The 17,999-nt window shown below is 37.8% G+C and overlaps 2 protein-coding genes across 2 annotated transcripts; both read right to left on the bottom strand.

Moving 5' to 3' along the window:
* Nucleotides 1-900: 900 nt before the first annotated feature.
* On the bottom strand, nucleotides 901-7,867 carry LOC126785037 (pleiotropic drug resistance protein 1-like). The gene is made up of 23 exons (XM_050510613.1): nucleotides 7,427-7,867; nucleotides 7,221-7,341; nucleotides 7,023-7,111; nucleotides 6,855-6,939; nucleotides 6,606-6,765; nucleotides 6,433-6,509; nucleotides 6,262-6,315; nucleotides 6,021-6,111; nucleotides 5,578-5,879; nucleotides 5,181-5,462; nucleotides 4,751-5,067; nucleotides 4,500-4,660; nucleotides 4,311-4,414; nucleotides 4,060-4,216; nucleotides 3,665-3,981; nucleotides 3,122-3,454; nucleotides 2,690-2,980; nucleotides 2,520-2,603; nucleotides 2,298-2,431; nucleotides 1,985-2,212; nucleotides 1,717-1,888; nucleotides 1,321-1,575; nucleotides 901-1,211 (listed from the first exon to the last, which is right to left on the bottom strand). Exons 1-23 carry the CDS (start codon nucleotides 7,681-7,683, stop codon nucleotides 954-956), a joined length of 4,329 nt encoding a protein of 1,442 aa, XP_050366570.1. The 5' UTR covers nucleotides 7,684-7,867; the 3' UTR covers nucleotides 901-953.
* A 1,779-nt stretch (nucleotides 7,868-9,646) lies between these two features.
* LOC126785036 (pleiotropic drug resistance protein 1-like) lies at nucleotides 9,647-16,998 on the bottom strand. Its single transcript, XM_050510611.1, has 24 exons — nucleotides 16,444-16,998; nucleotides 16,237-16,357; nucleotides 16,069-16,157; nucleotides 15,919-16,003; nucleotides 15,677-15,836; nucleotides 15,506-15,582; nucleotides 15,239-15,292; nucleotides 14,938-15,028; nucleotides 14,490-14,791; nucleotides 14,106-14,387; nucleotides 13,602-13,918; nucleotides 13,360-13,520; nucleotides 13,172-13,275; nucleotides 12,919-13,075; nucleotides 12,708-12,818; nucleotides 12,478-12,602; nucleotides 11,952-12,284; nucleotides 11,536-11,826; nucleotides 11,356-11,439; nucleotides 11,128-11,261; nucleotides 10,819-11,046; nucleotides 10,508-10,679; nucleotides 10,101-10,355; nucleotides 9,647-10,003 (listed from the first exon to the last, which is right to left on the bottom strand). Exons 1-24 carry the CDS (start codon nucleotides 16,695-16,697, stop codon nucleotides 9,746-9,748), a joined length of 4,245 nt encoding a protein of 1,414 aa, XP_050366568.1. The 5' UTR covers nucleotides 16,698-16,998; the 3' UTR covers nucleotides 9,647-9,745.
* Nucleotides 16,999-17,999: the final 1,001 nt, after the last annotated feature.

Raw genomic sequence — 17,999 nt, 5'->3', positions numbered from 1 at the left:
TTAATTTTCAAAATGTAACTCTTCCTAATTTTTGAATTTCAGTTGTTGGAGAAATCAATTTTAACTAAAAGCTACTTTTGGGGATTTACCAAACGCCATGTATCAACACCATATTTTAGCTAAAAGCCACCCCAAAAGTCATTCCAAAAGCCCTCCCAAACTGGGCTGTGTTTCAGACGTCCTTCTAATATAGAACACAAATTGCAGAATGGTTGGGGGCTTGGGACAGTGATGTCCTGGACTATAATGTATGTGGTTTAAGAACCTCGTGTAGGACCGTATACCCAATCATTTATAATAGTATCCGAAAGAGACTTTTTTTGGTACATACAGTAAGTGCATCGATACGATACATTATACGTATAGACCAACTGTATAACATGGTGCTTAAATTCTGTACATATTGTATCACTAGTTTTCTAAATACAGAAAACCAGTTCACTACTTTATGAAACTGGTTCTCCATGTGTGCACGTTGCATGGAATTTCTTAGTAAAAGAAAAATTCTCAGACACTAGGTCCAAGGGTTTTACCACAAGTCTTTGAGAATATTTTACTTTTTCTCAGATCTTTTTCAACATCAAAGTCTCAAGTCCATCAAAGGTACATTTTCACACCTAAATTGAACCCAAAAAATTGAAATTAAAACTGTAAGTAGGAAGATAAGTGTTTGGTAGTGAACTAGTGATGTGCAGTCTCAATCACTACTTGGACAGAAGTGCAGGAAAGCTGTCTACTAATGCTCCAATTGTTATCTTAATATTCACAACTCTCCTCATTAAACAATTTCTTGCCCACATGGTTTACTTAATTATGATTAATGTGATGATAAAAGTAGGGAAAGTGCTGTCAGCATGGCACTGCCATATAATAAACATAGATTCGTGGAAACCTTGGATCAGAAGAAATCATGGCATCATTTGCTTTAGAATGTTTACAGATGTATAACGTTGTCATCTCTTTTGAAAGTTAAAGGCTTTGATTGAAAAAGCAAAGACGGATCCAAAGAGCACTGAAATAGCTACGAGCACTACTGCAACAACACTTACAAAATCTTCTCTGTACCCAAAATACGACCTCGTATAAGCTTCCACAGTTTCGCCAGAATCAAGCCTGTCCTCAATGCCACCGAACTGTGAAACAATCATTCCGTACAAGCTCCAAGAGACCGGACATGACCAGTAGAACCATCTCCACCATATTGGAATTCGCTGCCACCAAGAAACAACAAGTTTGCAAATTGTGATTTGTAGTTTGATGAGTTAAGTCGAGTGAACATATTAGAAAGCATATTGATCATCAGTCACATGTAGTACTCACCGATTTGGGAATGATAAATCCCGAAAAAACATTCCACAATGGGCTCAGTGCTGTAGAAACTACAGCAGAAACGGCAAGGTCGGGAGTAATGGCCACACTCATCATACCATATAAGGTGAAGTATAAGTAAGTGAAGTACGTGAAGAATAGTTGCCAAAAGAACTTGTTGACTGTCCACTCAAATCCGATCATGGTGTAAACAATAACAACATATATGATAGTTTGGATCAAAGTGTACAGGAGCTCAATGCCAACCTGGTAATGCATGGTCATTGATGAGCAACCATTAGAGAAAGTAAAAAAATATATATATATAGTAGTATGTCTAGCTGTCGCTTCCATATATTAGTGGCTTGGATTCATTAAACATTTTACAATGTGATCTTGGTGGCATACCTGTCCCAAGGCATACGGCAAGGCAGAGTACATTCCGGCAGCCCTTTCTCTATAAAAGACTATTCGCTCAATGCCTACAACTGGCTGCACTGTTGAGGAATTTTGTGGACCAATGAACAGAACAGCAGAATACATAGCACCCGTTACGTTAAAAAGATCTTGCTTCTTTTGCCTGCATTCCATAGTAATGTTAACCAGGATATAAAATCAGCCTTCTATTTTTCATCAGGATATAAAAATGTGTTGCTCTACTTTTCAGTGCACATACCTTCTGGAACCAAGATCCCAATATAATGTCCCGCATGCTAAAGCTATCCATGTTGTCAAAAGAAGTCTAACTGCACTGTATGACGGGTTTCTCCAGTAAGACAAGTGTTGCTTCCATAGGCAAGCTTTGCACTGGATATAAAAAGACTGCGAGTATTTTGTAGGGAAGTACAAGTCCTTTGAATTTGATGGAGGCATGCTTAGTTCCTTGATCCAGACCTTGTTTCTCCTAAACATTCAAGTAGTATTAGCTGATTAACAGAAGTATTTCCATATTATATATAGTAGTACAATACTATGGATGTTTGATCTACCTGTATAGTTCTGAATCCTTGTATATGTCTGTGAAATTAATCCCTAGTGCTGCTTCATGGGCTGCAGAAGTAACCTCTAACATCCAAGTTGCAGGATTGTAACCATTCTTCATCTTGGGAACCCCGCTAATTCTCTTCGGTAAAACATAAAAACATTTAGTGAAAATTTCAGCTGAGGACATCACAGGAGGTATAATTCCTATATTCGACGAGAAGCCTAACCTCAAAGTATTTGATTAAGTCAGAAGAATGGTAGCCTAAAGGGCCAACATATATTTCTTCGCCACCCCATTTCAAAAGAAGCATCTGCAATGGGAGTGCAAACTTTTTAGTCCTTTTTTAACATTGAAACCTAATATTATGTCATCCTACAGCCTACAAAGGGATCAAACCTCATCAAAAGCATCAACTATATCAATGCTTGGCTGGTGGATGGTGCAGACTACAGTTCTTCCGGTGTCCACTGTATTCCTCACTGTTCTCATTACAATTGCTGCTGCCCTGGCATCAAGACCAGACGTAGGCTCATCCATAAATATAATGGATGGGTTGGCAACGAGCTCCACTGCAATTGTGAGCCTTTTGCGCTGCTCCGTTGTCAGACCATTCCCTCCAGGCAATCCAACAAGTGAATCCCTTATTGGGGTCAGTTCCACAAGTTCCATAACTTCCTCAATAAACATCTGAAAATAGATCTATGGTCAATGGCTTCATGAACATATATCATTTGCCATTCTGATGGTACGTACGGATATATGTGCAATATAGCTTTTGCTTCAAGATACGACCCCCAACAAAAGAAACAGAGGTTAAATATGGCCTACCTCTCTGGTTAGGTTATCAACCTCAGGGGACAATCGAAGCCATGCAGAATAAACCAAAGACTCATAAACCGTAACATGTGGAGAGTGTATATCTGTCTGCTCACAATATCCTGATATACGAGCAAATGTTTTTTGCTTTTTTGGATATCCAGAAATGGAAATGTTCCCTTCAATATATCCACCGGTTTTTCTTCCTGCCAGAACATCCATTAAAGTAGTCTTTCCAGCTCCACTCACACCCATTAGAGCTGTTAAAACCCCAGGCCTGAAAGCACCACTCACACCCTTCAGAAGTTCTAATCGATCCTCAGTAATGCCTTGAGCTTTCATTTCCTGCATGCATGTTTGGAAAACAGTCTATAATCCTGCAATAATATTGTTGTTCCAACATAGCAATAGGAACCTGGTATAGTAGTTATGTATCTCTAGTGACGAAGTTACATTTATAGTAAACTATCTATGAGCAGTTCAAGTTGCTTATAGTAAAAGCAACAATTTACAAAATGTAGTTTCCCATCAGAAAAAAATGACCAAACATTACACCTGTGGCATGTCCACTGCATATCTGATATCAGAAAATGTAATTGAGAGGGGTTGAAAAGGAAGAATCATTCCTTGCTGCTTGGAACAATTAGCGGACACATTCTCTAAAACTTCTTTCCCTACTCCTGCATTTTTGCACCAAAGAAAGTTGAGTAATCCTGGACATCCACAAGGTAGACATGGATATAAAATTTTACTTATGAGTCCAGCATTAGAGTTCTTTCCTGTTGGCGATAGCTCAATGCACTCTCCAGCTTTCATTGCCTGTTTTTTTGCCAGGGCATCTTTGGACAGTACTGCCCGAGGCTTATCAAGTGCTGCATAATTTGAGTTGATTGTCAAAACGTTACTTCTATCCCAAGAAAGAAAGAAAAAAAAGACCAGTGGCTACTTACGTTCCAAAAGCTGAAGTGCCAGGGTGTAAAGGAAGTTGAACAGAACAAAATATCCAGTTAAAGCTACAACTCCAATCCAATACCAACTTGCGTCTGGAGTCACTCCTCGAAACTTCAAGACCATAACACCCAATGATTCTGTTGAGTTGGGTGGAACCTGCAGTAGCAATGTAGCATACTTGTTAGCTAATTTATCAGATATCTCTAATTTGATCTTGTTCTTTCCTTTTGGTTTGAAAAAGGATGCTTACATGTCTCCAACTCTTTCCAAAAAATTCATTGACAGCCATTCCATTGATTGCATACGTCATCGGTGAGAGCCAATATCCCCACAGCAACCAGTTTTTCATCTCCTCTGCATCACATAGGGTCCTCTTTTAACATTAATATATATATATATATCACTTAATTAAATTACTAAGAATTTATGAATGATTCACCTCGTGATAACAGAAAGCCACCCAGAATAAAACAGCATAGTAAAACAACAGATCCAAGCGTGTTTGCAACAATCATGTTCCTTCCTAATGCACCTATCAATCGGAACAGTCCAGTTGCCATCTGGCTAATGCACACCAGTAAAACAAACTGCTTGCAGAACCTGCGGTTACAGATATTCAGCAAAATTCATAATACATGGTTCTGACCTGAAACTTTAACATGTAGTTTCTATAATATGTTTAGTTTTCACCTTCCAAAGCTTGGATCATAACCAATACCGTAGTAAGTGATGATCATCCAAATGGAAACTTCCACAAAGGTCATGGGGATTCTTATAATCACTGTTGGTAAAGAATATGCCCAAGCAGGATAGAAGAGCAGGTCCCTTTGCTTGAAAAACACAGGAAGCTTCATGAGAGTCATAGCAAGCTCCGAGTACCCATTGAACATAATTATCACCATTGTGAAAAACATAGCTCCCATGTATATGCCACCATCTTCTACTGTATCTCGGTGCATCTCAGTCCGTAAAAACAATGTCGTTGTCACAAATGCAGTTATAAGGAACTGAAAGCAAAGCCGATATTAGTGTTTAGAGAAGATGAGATTGCAGGATGAAAAATGTGTGTTCACTTCTCACGAATGCTTAATTAAAGCTTTTCAATGACGAAAGTACTTACAACTATCATTCTGGTAATGTAGACAAACGAGTTCCTTTTCATAAGCAAATAATGTCTAGACATACAAGCTTTAAAAAGTTCCTTCTTGCTTATGCCATACTTCTCAGTTGTTAAAGATGCAGGGTTTCCACGAGACTTGTCAAAAGGTCTGGCAAGTTCATTACCGAGTTCTTGACCAATGTGAAATGACTGCAATGCTTCAGAAAATGTCTTGGACGTGACAAAGCTATAAGGTTTATCTTTATCTCTCCAATATTGCTCCTGGTCTTTCCATGATGTCACCTATAATTAAAGAACCAAATAAACTTAAACTTACACACATGAACTGGTAATTTAGTCCAATCTCTCTAGTGAAAACAATTAAATTAATTTAAGGATTTAAGCCTAAGTAAACTACTTCTTGGAGGAAATCAGCAACTCCTTTCCTCTCAGGACATTGAAATCCCATGTACTCAAAGAACTCAAGCACATTTGCACGGGGACCTTGATACACAATATGCCCATCTGAGAGGAGAATTATATCATCAAAGAGATCATATGTTTCTGGTGCTGGCTGCAGGAGAGAGATTACAGCCGTTCCATTAAGAATGTGAATGGACTGTCTTAGTGAATTTACAATCTGAAATGTTGTTGAACTGTCCAAGCCAGTTGATATCTCATCCATAAAAAGTGCTCTTGCTGGGCCAACAAGCATTTCCCCTGTAATTGTGAACATGTTAGAACGATATCAGCCTAACCATCTGTATAAGTATGTTGCCACACTCATAGAGACAGAGAAATGCAGCACAATTTAGTGTCTGGTTCAAGATCAGACTACAAACTATAAGTTATATGCTCTACCTGTGGTGAGTCGCTTTCTTTGGCCACCAGATATACCTCGTCTCATTTGATCCCCTACCATGGTATCAGCACAAATTTCAAGACCCAAAATCTGCAGAGAATTATCAGAAATAACATAAAATAATATATTAGCTCAATATTTGCAAATTCTATTGAGCATATAAATAGGAAATATATAAATGTTGTTTGTATCTTTATATGAAAGGCAAATACTCAGATGAGTTACAGGAGTAGTAGGTACCTTGAGTATATAATCTGTAATCACAGTGGTTTCCTGTCCTTTTAGTGCTGCTGCCTGCAAAAAGTAAAAAACCATTGAAATGATAACGCTCTTTCAGAGAACACATGGTTGTTTAGATAAATTATAGCCAAACTTTGATCGGTACTCTATATTTTTCTTGTTTTAATATACCTTCATGTAGACATCAAGATCAGAATCTGGCATAATATTTGCAGCCTTTTCCCTTCTTAATAGTTCTACTAGCATTTCTGGAATTTTCACAAATGCAAATATACACGATCAGTTTAAGATTTCTCTGCAGATTAGAGTAATAGACTTCCAACTTTCAGGTTATTGTAACCAACCATAACGTGGTCCGACCCCTTGACATCGTGCTGAAAAAGCCAGAGTTTCTCTCACAGTCAACTCTGGTATGTGAAGATCATGCTGACTAATGTAAGCTGCTGTCCTCTCCGGTACAAACTCATCCATCCCCAGTCCATTGTACGCTACTCTTCCAGATCTCTATGTTTTGAGAGAAATGATACCACATCACATGGAGAAAACGGTTACATATAGCCTATTAGTATAAATAAGTATTATAGAAACCTTACTTTGAGATCTTTACCAAGCTTTCCGGCCAATGCCAATAGCAATGTGGTTTTACCAGAGCCCGGAGGGCCTAATAGCAGTGTCATTCTGCACAAACCACAACACTAATATGACAAAAGGTTTGGAGCATACTCCATATTGATGAATTTGCTTCACAATTGCTTAATTACCTTCTTGGTTTGATTATTCCACTGACACCATGTAAAATTGGCAGAGGTTTCTTTCTACTAGGAAGAAGATGAATGCAATTCAAGAGCTCCTACAGAGACAGGACAAGGATAATATAATCTACGCAACTGATAGAAGCAAGAATCGATCACTAAATACACACAGTTGCCTGCCCATGAAGTAATTACATATTCAGATACCTCTATAATATTAATGGAGAAGTTGAACATTGTAGGTAATGCCCTGCTGCCTACATAAGCTTCTGCTTCAACATTCAAATGCTCGAACCGCACTTCAGTTGTTGGAAATTCAAGTCCAACTCTGAGTTCAAAATTCAAATATCAGACCAAAAAACAAAGAGTATGTGTCTTCAGTTTTTAAGAAATTCATATCGACAGTTACTTACCTATTCATGCGATCCCTTAGCTTGAACAAGAACTTCTCATTATCTTCCTCTGCAATCTTCACTAACCTATCCAACAAATTCTTCCTCTCTAGTAATCCAAGATCCTTGACGTCAATTTCTCTGGCCTCACCCTCCTCTTGATCAGCGAGTATACTTCTCCTTGCGCGTAAAAGAGTAGGCAATCTCTCAATAGCAGCCCATTTGAGAGATTCTTCATCTTCTTCTTCTTCCCGAAAGGACTTGGAGAAAGCTTCCATTGTAGTATCCTGGTTTCTCCACCTGTCCCTGCTAAAACAGATGTGCGCTACTACTCGTTGTCTCGTTCCCGGCCAACCTCCACTGGTCTACACTTTCTTCATAAGTAAACAGAAACCCACCAATTGTTTCTGTAACCTTCATCCAGGAAAGTTGCATTCCATGGATGTTAGGTGCTGATAGAAACCAAGTCTCTATAATTGATATAAATGACTCTATACCATACTTCAATTTACATGCAGAGAGACAGCTTAGCAATGATATATAACATATGAAGCTACTCAAGCAAGTCAATATCAACTGAAAAATTGAACAGAAAGTCACGATTTCTAAATAAACTAAGAACTGCTGTTGTAATAGAAAATAGGCATGCACAACAAGCCACGCCCTTTAGCACACCAACAAAAAATAGTAAAATGCTTACATCGTTACAATGATGACATGGATTATTTCGGTTTATCCATGAAACTTCTTTTCGCAAGCGGGGAGCTTTTGTTACTTGTCTGATGACTCTAGTCTTAATTTCAGTGAGACAATTCATCGAATCCCTTACGCTCACCGTTATAGTGAAATTAACAAATGTCCTAAACATGATCAGTAGGTTAATGGATGAACAAAAATTGGACTGTAGATGTTTGCCTCCATTAACGTCCCTCATATGGTGACCGAATTTGGTGATACAATAATGACCCATAGAGATGTTGACCCAAATAACAGAGAGTTGACTATAGTGTGTGCCTCACACAGGGCTTCCTACATATTGTTTTGATAATTAAAAAACGACGACCATACTTGCAGCAATCTTGTATAAAACAAAAGAGAGAAATAGAAGTTCATTTTCTGAACATGATGATTTAGATGTGATGTTTGTTTTCTTCTGTAATTTTCTTCTACTGCATGCGTAGATGAAAAAGATTCGTATATTACTTTTCATATGAGCTTAAGGAAATATATACCAGGATCCAGATTTCATATACGAGATCAAACTTTAGAGGAATCAGATCCCAGATTAATCTGGTGTAGAGATATTCATTTAGATTAACATATAAAGACAGATCCAATCAGATTCCAAAGAATAAATTAGGGAGAAAACATTACTGACAGGTCATGTAAACATGGCCTAAATGTCGGTGACTAGGTGATAAGATTAATGTTTAAGGGGGATTAACAGATGTGATGTAAACAGAGGAATAGTGCTATTAATTTGGATTAGCATGCATTAACAAAATATTAAATCATTAAGTAGCAACTGAGATACTGAGCAGTCAGATGAAATAATTAGATGTCACAAAGGATTACAACAGATATAATAAGAAAGTGTGAGCATGGAACTAATGGAAGTCCCAAGGTTCTAAAAAGCACTACGCTCGAGGACTAAGCGGGACTAGGTTGTTTTATTTATTTTATTTTTTTCTAATATTTATTGCATATAATCATATATATTAAAAAAATATTAGATGTATTATAATGTTCAAAATGAGTATTTTTACTCAAATATGACTAAAATGTTTAACAACAATGAGTCAATGAGTTCTTAGAACTTATAAGTTAGAAAACATAAACAAAAAGATATAGTGCATCATTGGCCGACCACCTAGGTGTCAATTAGGCGGACTAGTCGGTTGATTAGGCGGATTAATCGGTTGATTTTCAGTCTAATGCCCAACTTCGGGGACTAGCCATAATTGGAACGGTGAGGCACCGCCTGACGCCTAGGTGGGGATTAATCAGGCCTATGCGGGGATTTTTAGAACCATGGAAGTACCTTAGTAATTAAAATGTGCCTGTGGAAGTCATTTCTTAGTACCTTAATAATCAGATCTGTCACCAATTCATTAATAAAAGCTGTAGTTTTATTGATGAGGAAGAAATAATACAAGCTGCCAGAATGGGCAATAATGCCTGATTAAAGATCTGATATGAGAATATTCCGGTGAATGAATGGCCTGGATCTTAACGTGTATGCATCCTTATATGCACCTCAATAAGATCAGTCGAGGATCAAAACTTGCAGCACAAGGCAAATTTGCTTTGTACACAGATTTGCCTTTCTCAATGTCCTCATCATCTCCTTTGGAAATTAAACGCTTTGATTGAGAAGGCAAATATGAATCCAAAGAGCAACGCAATCCCAACATGTACAATTGCAACAACAACCAAAAACTCTTTTTTGTATCCAAAATAATCCCTAATAAACTTCTCGACAGTTTGGCTAGATTCAAGTTTGTCCTTAATATCTCCGAACTGTGAAGCAATCAATCCGTATAAGGTCCAAGAAATCGGGCACAACCAATAGAACCATCTCCACCATATTGGAATTCTCTGCCATCACCAAACAGCAACGATATGTTAGTGTCATGTATATAAGGTGCAGCATCTGACCAAGCATTGTCAATGAACTTTGACAGGTTTTACTTACTGTCTTAGGAATGATAAGTCCAGAAAAGACATTCCATAATGGGTAGATGGATGAGGAAAGCACAGCAGCAACCATAGCGTTGGGAGTAATTGCCACAATCATCATACCATATAAGGTGTAGTATAAGAAGCAGAAATACATGAAGAAAAAATGCCAACAGAACTTGCTGACTGTCCAATCATATCCGATCATGGTGTATACTACAACGACATATAATATGGTTTGGACCAAAGTGTATGGGATCTCAATGACAACCTGCATTGTAATGGTAATAGGTGAGAAACCGTGATAGAAGTTTCACAAAATAGAATGGACTTTCCATGCTTCAAATATTATGTTGGGTTATGTGAATATAAGGAAACCTTCTTCAACTAATTTAGACTTCAAAACCAAATTGATCAACCTACCTGTCCAAATGCATATGGAAAGGCAGAGTACATTCCAGCTGCCCTTTCTCTGTAAAAGACTATCCTTTCAATACTTATAACTGGCTGCACTGATGAGGCATTTTGTATCCCAATGAAGAGAATAGCAGAATACATAGAGCCTAACAGATTGAAAAGATCTTGTTGCTTTTGCCTGCATTAGATGATATCTTGGTAGAATTAGGGACATTGGTAGCTTACTCTTACACATCAGGGTTTTTCAGTTCATCATCTGAAAGTGTTAGGTATATATGTATACAAGATAACAGTAACTTGTAATGTTTTCAACGTACCTTTTGGATCCCAGACCCCAGAATAATATCCCAAATACTATAGCCATCATTGTTGTGTAAATAAGTCTCACTGCACTATATGGTGGGTTTCGCCAGTAAGACAGGTGCTGTTTCCATAGGCAAGTTATGCACTGGGTAAAGAAAGACTGAGAGTACTGTGTTGTGAAGTGTAAGTCCACTGAATTTTCTGGTGGAGTACTTAGTTCCTTGATCAAGTCCTTGTTTCTCCTAAAAATCAAAATGTTGTATTAATAGCTGAACCAGATGGAATCAAATTAGCTCTGTGGTTTGAATTTAAGGATCAGATACCTGTACATTTCTGAGTTCTTATATATGTCAGTAAACTTGACTCCAAGAGTTGCTTCTTGTGCTGCAGAAGTAACTTCTAACATCCAAGTCGCAGGATTGTAACCATCCTTCATTTTAGGAACTCCACTGATCCCCTTGGTTGAATAAGTCATATCAAGGTTATAACCTTAACAGAAAACCTAGACATATCATATTTGGTGTAGGTTTATAACTAAATATAAGAGTCACCTCAAAGTATCCAATCAACTCGGATGACTGGTGTCCTAAAGGACCAACATATATTTCTTCTCCTCCCCATTTCAAAAGTAGCATCTGCGATGGAATTTCAAATTTAAAGTCTTTTAACACTAAATTGCATACCTAAAATGTATAATCCCACATTATACATAGAAGGAGCTCTCATTTCACCTCATCAAAAGCATCAAATATATCAATGCTTGGCTGGTGGATAGTGCAGACTACAGTTCTCCCAGTGTTCACTGTATTCCTCACAGTTCTCATTACAATTGCTGCTGCCCTGGCATCAAGACCAGAGGTTGGCTCATCCATAAATATGATGGATGGATTGGCAACTAGCTCTACTGCGATTGTTAGCCTTTTGCGTTGCTCAGTTGAAAGACCATTCACACCAGGCAATCCAACAAGTGCATCCCTTATTGGGGTCAGTTCCACAAGTTCCATGACTTCCTCAATAAACATCTGCAAGCCAATGTGAAGGTGATGGTAAGCAACTTGACTGAACATGACTCATGTGTGACCTTGCTTTTGGCAACTATGCTTGCCATTTCTTACATTGCCTAAATAATAAACTTATAAAAGCATACCTTTCTGGTGGGGGAGTCAATCTCAAGGGGCAACCGGAGCCAAGCTGAATAAATCAAAGACTCATAAACTGTAACATGTGGAGAGTGTATATCTGTTTGCTCACAATATCCCGATATACGAGCAAATGTTTCTTGCTTTTTTGGATAGCCAGAAATGGTAATGTTTCCTTCAATATATCCACCAGTTTTCCTTCCTGCCAAGACATCCATTAGAGTAGTCTTTCCAGCGCCACTGACCCCCATCAGAGCAGTTAGGACTCCAGGCCTAAAAGCACCGCTTACACCCTTCAGAAGTTCTAAACGCTCCTTTGTAACACCTTCTGCTTTCATTTCCTACAAGCACACATGGAAAAATTTTAAAATTCATTCAGCACCAGCACTTGATTTGCAAAAAAAATTACATGCATGGACTGTGCCTTGATTCGGTAATTTATAGTAAAGTAAACCATCTATAATTTATGTGAACTTCAGATAAAAGGTTCAAGTTTCTTTCAAAAACAAACTGCCAAAAGTGAACTGAAAGTACCTGTGGCATGTCAACTGCATATCTAATTTCATCAAAAGTAATAGAGAGGGGTTCAAAAGGAAGAACCATTCCTCGGTGGCTGGTCAGATTGACTGACACATGGCCTAGTCTTTCATTAGCTGCACCTGCGTTGATATTGGATAGATTTACATACACTTATTTCAACTCCATATTATAGAATTTTCCCATATTATAGGGAGGAATAAAAAAATTGTAGTATTGTGACCCACCAGTACTATAGCTCTTTCGTTTTGGAAATAATTCAATGGCCTCTCCAGTTTCAATGGCTTGTTTCTTTGCCAAGGCATCTTTAGAAAGTACTGCCTGCGGTTTATCAAGAGCTGCATGCATTTATACATTTGGGCTTTCAGAATCTCCATTCCCTTCAAATATAGATAAAGCCTAGGTTGCTATACAAGTTAAGGATGCTGAAGTACTTACGTTCAAGATACTGAAGTGCCAAAACGAAAAGGACGTTGAATAGAAGAATAGATCCAAGCAAAGCTACTACTCCAATCCAGTACCAACTTGCTTCTGGGAAAACCCCTCTAGACTTCAAGACCATTACTCCTAATGGTTCTGTTGAGTTGGTAGGCACCTACAAAAAAGATACATTTTAGCTAGATAATATATTTCAAGTAGTTTTAACCTGTTCGTATACTCATCTATTTTTGAATCATATAACAATCCTTACATGTCTCCAACTTTTTCCAAGAAATTCATTGACAGCCAGGGCATTCAGTCCATACGACATTGGTGACAGATAATATCCCCATACCAACCAGCTTTTCATATCCTCTGGATTACAGAAAGATATTATTTACCATCACATATATCTATCCGTTAATAACTACGAGAAAGTAACTGCAGACTATGATTCACCTCTTGATAAGATAAATCCACCAAGAACAAACAGCACAAGCAAAGCAACAGATCCAAATGTGTTTGCAACAATCATGTTTCTTCCTAATGCGCCAATTAGTCGGAACAGTCCTGTTGCCATTTGGCTTATAAGCAGCAATGAAAGGAACTGTTTGACAAACCTGCAACACAAATTTTCGTGAATTCCATTACATCAAAATTCTAAAGTTTAATTTCTGCAATGTAATTAATTCACTCTCCACCTTTCAATGTTTGGATCAAAACCTATACTGTAGTAGGTAATGGTCACCCAAATGGATACTTCCACAAAAGTCATAGGTATCCTTATGAGCCATGTGGGCAAAGAGTACGCCCAAGCAGGATAGAAGAGTAGGTCCCGTTGCTTGAAAAACACAGGAAGCTTCATGACAGTCATAGACAGCTCTGAGAATCCATTGAACATAATAATCATCATTGTGTAAAACAATGCTCCCATATATATCCCACCATCTTCGACAGTACCTCGATGCATCTCAGTTCGTAGAAATAATGTTATTGTTACAAAAGACATTAGAATCATCTGAAATCAAAAGCAGTAGAAATATACGATTCAATTATATTGCCGGTTGGTCAATGAACACAACTTTTACTTTCGCATTTATGGATTGATCATTGTAATATGCTGCTTGTAGTAGGATCACATGCGACTAATATTACGAATTTTCAGTTGTAGCTTGAAGTTCTATTATAATATGCTGCTTACTTACCTGCGCAACTTTGAAAATGTGGATAAATGAATTCCTCTTCATGAGCAAAACTTGCCTAGACATACAAGCTTTGAATAATTCCTTCTTGCTGACGCCATACTTCCTAGTTGTTAAAGCTTCAGGGTGGCCTTTAGACTTGTCAAATGGAATAGAAAGCTCATCACCAAGTTCTCGGCCAATGTAAAATGACTGCAAGGCTTCAGCGAAGCTCTTGGAAGTAACAAAGCTATAAGTCTTGTCATTGACAGCCCAGTATTGCTCTTGATCTTTTCTTGAGGTTACCTGCATCACATGAAAGAAAAACCAATATAAAACTTGGAAATGTAATCAAATTCAATCTCTAGAACAGATGGTTATGTTATTGTATGAGCTCAAGTCAGTTACTTCTTGTAGGAAATCAGCAACTCCTTTTCTCTCTGGACATTTAAAGCCCATGTACTCAAAGAACTCAAGTACATTGTCCCGGGGACCTTGATACACAACGTGCCCATCTGAGAGTAGAATTATATCATCAAAGAGATGATAAGTTTCTGGCGCTGGCTGGAGGAGAGAGATAACAGCAGTTCCATTGAGAATGTGGATGGATTGTCTAAGTGATTTCACTATCTGAAATGTTGTTGAACTGTCCAAGCCAGTGGATATCTCATCCATGAAAAGTGCTCTTGCTGGTCCAACCAGCATCTCCCCTATAATTATTGATCAGTTCCTTGCGAGAATTAGCAGCCAGATTTAATATGCTGTGACACTATTACGGTGTAGGAACTAGTAAAAAAGTTTGTGTTTACTGCCAGACAAGCAATGTACTGCCAGACAAGCAATGTATATGTTCTACCTGTGGTGAGTCGCTTTCTTTGTCCCCCAGAGATACCTCGTCTCATTTGATCCCCTACTATAGTGTCAGCACAAACTTCAAGCCCCAAAACCTGTAAAGTCATTTTAGCAGAAATATAATTACTCTGAAGAAAAACAAAACAAAAAATTGAAATTTATTTTAGCACAGACAGGAAGTGCATATACAGAACGGCCAGAATAGTTGCTAGTTGGGGAAATTTCCAAAAGAAAAAAGTACATAAATTATGAAAAAAAGGTAACTAGATGACCAAAGCAATATTGCTTCTGTGGATGGTGGATACCTTCAGTATATAATCTGTGACTACATTGGTTTTCTGTCCTTCTAGTGCAGCTGCCTGGAGAATAAAATATGAGAACCAATAAAAACGAAAATACCAAAAAGAAATTGCTCTCTTAAGGAACATGAACAAATTTCTATTTTTAATATATTATTATTATTATCATCATCAGCATCATCATCAGCATCATCATCATCATCATTACTGCAGAAACCTCTACATAACGTCAGTTTCTCTATGCCAAACTTTTTCTGCCAATTTTTCTACTACCTTCATGTAAACATCAAGATCAGGGTCTGGCATTATATTTGCAGTCTTTTCTCTCCTTGATAATTCTACCAACATTTCTGAAAAATTACCAAATGCAAATCAAAACTTTAATATGAGATTTTCAAAAGGTTTTCAGGCTAGATTGGACATGTCAAATCTTGCGGTATGTACCATAACGTGGTCCAACTCCTTGACATCTTGCTGAAAAAGCCAGAGTTTCTCTCACTGTCATCTCTGGTATGTGAAGATCATGTTGACTGATATATGCTGATGTCCTTTCTGGTACAAACTCTTCCATCCCCTCTCCATTGTAAGTAACTCTCCCCGAAAGCTAAATTATACGTAACAACAGGTTCAACCACCGAAGGGTGTTTATTAGGCTAATACTTAATTAGACTTAAATAAATCCTTACATTCAGATCTTTACCAAGTTTTCCAGCCAAAGCCAGTAGTAGTGTAGTCTTTCCAGAGCTTGGAGGGCCTAAAAGCAGTGTCATTCTGCAGAAACCAGACCACCATATGAAAATAATTTTTAATGAATATAAGCAACATTGCGTGATTACCTTCTCGGCTTGATGATTCCACTAACACCATGGAGGATCGGAAATCGTTTCTTTCTACTCGGAAGAACATGAAGGCAATTCAAGAACCCCTGCAGGAAAAAGAGAAATTCTAATGTATAAGCAAAGTTCAAGCTATATTAACAGAAAAATCCTTATTAAGTACCTTACCTCTAAGATGTTAATGTAGAAGTTGAGTATTGTAGGTAACGCCCTACTCCCTACATAAGCTTCTGCTTCAACACTTAAATGCTCAAACCGCACCTCAGTTGTTGGAAAATCAAGTCCAACTCTGCATTCAAATAAAATCACAAGACAGAAATTTCTTCATGAACATGTTATACAAAAAAGTTTAATGACTCAATAACTAGTTCTTACCTATCCATGCGATCCTTGAGCTTGAACAAGAACTTCTCATTATCTTCATCTGCAATCTTCACCAGCCTCTCCAGCAACTTCCTCCTTTCTAGCACTCCTAAATTCTTGACATCAATTTCTCTAGCTCTACCCTCCTCCTGGTCTGCAAGTATGCCTCTCCTTACGCGAGAGTAAGTTGGCAATCTCTCAATGGCAGCCCATTTCAGAGCTTCTTCGTCTTCTTCTTCATGCGAAGACCTTGAGAAAACTTCCATGTTTTCAATTCCTTCAACTTCTCCACATATCAAAACTGCTTAAATACACATGAACAGTAGTGCACTACTAAATGCTGTGCTCATTGTGCTGTTCACGTCCTCCAGGAGCCATGGCGTCTTTTCTTCATAGCCATTGGCCAAGATAAAGACTTTCTTTCTTCATAACCATAAACAGACAGAACCCACCAAGATTTTTGGTTCAAATCAGCATATTTCCTGGGAGATGAGCTCTATACCAGAATGTATCAATTCAAATCTGCCTCGGTGCTCAGCAGAGATGACATGACTTGTGCTTCTGTCACATGGGCATGTCATCACCCATTATTGCATCCATGGAGACATGGCCTTTCCTCTTCAACTACGTATTTACTATTTATAGCCTCTCTAACTTCCTTATCAGTTCTATACATCACAATATATATAAATATAAATAGATTAAAGAAGCGCTTATCTTTGATCTCAAACTACTCGACCACAACTCTCTTAACACGATTTTCTATGCTTAAAATTTCTCTTAAGCATTTTCCCAAATATGTTATTTGCGCCACCGAAAATGTTGGCTGCATGTGAAGTTCAGTCACTATGACACATATCGCGGGCGTATGATGCTATTATATTCAAGGACTTCATTTTACGATGAGCCAAAAAATGAAAAGAAAAGACAGACTTCATTACCAGGAGCACAAGAAAAATCTTGAGTATGGGATTGTGAGAGATTCTGATAAAAATGAATGTTATTTTCAAGATTGATGTGCACCATCCTAGGAGATCAATCAATGGAAACATTTGAATCAATTCCTAGAGTAAATGAAAAGCTAAACTATGTTTCCCAACAACAATTTCCATAAGCCGAAATGAAAATAAATTGTTCCCAAATTTTCAATTCATCAGATTCGACGTTCATATTGATGTTCATCCACTTGTAATCACGAGGGTTACTGACACGCACAACCCCTCTTCAAACAAATGTATTTTTTAATTCATTGGATTTAGATGTTCATTAATCCTTACTAGTCATTACACACCTAGAGTTTTCTTGTAATAACCCGAAAAATTCATATCTAATTTCCAATGAGTTGACGAATATTATTAAGTTGGTCATTGTCCAATTTTATTAGCCGAGAATGAAAACGAAATGGTTCGAAATATTAATTGTTCGGAAACGTTCAATTTGACGAGTCTAAGAGTTGACTTTTGACTCATTCGGATTCTTAGGAAACTTCTTACATGAAAGTCGTAGAGCTCGTCGATACGAATTAGTGGACACGTGACACGCCTAAATCGGAGTTCGTATGAAGAAGT

This window comes from Argentina anserina, chromosome 2 (genome assembly GCF_933775445.1).
Source record: "Argentina anserina chromosome 2, drPotAnse1.1, whole genome shotgun sequence".
NCBI classification, from domain to species: domain Eukaryota; kingdom Viridiplantae; phylum Streptophyta; class Magnoliopsida; order Rosales; family Rosaceae; genus Argentina; species Argentina anserina.
This window is presented reverse-complemented; position numbering and strand designations above follow the sequence as displayed.

What these genes read in the sequence shown, in the direction of transcription:
- LOC126785036 (XM_050510611.1), bottom strand. Translation starts at nt 16,697, where the DNA reads ATGGAAGTTTTCTCAAGGTCTTCGCATGAAGAAGAAGACGAAGAAGCT. An exon ending in AAGAAAGCGACTCACCACAG is followed by an intron (nt 14,792 to 14,937) that starts GTAGAACATATA and finishes CAATAATTATAG; the next exon opens with GGGAGATGCTGGTTGGACCA. An exon ending in AGTTGATTGGATACTTTGAG is followed by an intron (nt 11,262 to 11,355) that starts GTGACTCTTATA and finishes TATTCAACCAAG; the next exon opens with GGGATCAGTGGAGTTCCTAA.
- LOC126785037 (XM_050510613.1), bottom strand. Translation starts at nt 7,683, where the DNA reads ATGGAAGCTTTCTCCAAGTCCTTTCGGGAAGAAGAAGAAGATGAAGAA. An exon ending in TTACAGATTATATACTCAAG is followed by an intron (nt 6,112 to 6,261) that starts GTACCTACTACT and finishes AATTCTCTGCAG; the next exon opens with ATTTTGGGTCTTGAAATTTG. An exon ending in AAGGATTCAGAACTATACAG is followed by an intron (nt 2,213 to 2,297) that starts GTAGATCAAACA and finishes TTGAATGTTTAG; the next exon opens with GAGAAACAAGGTCTGGATCA.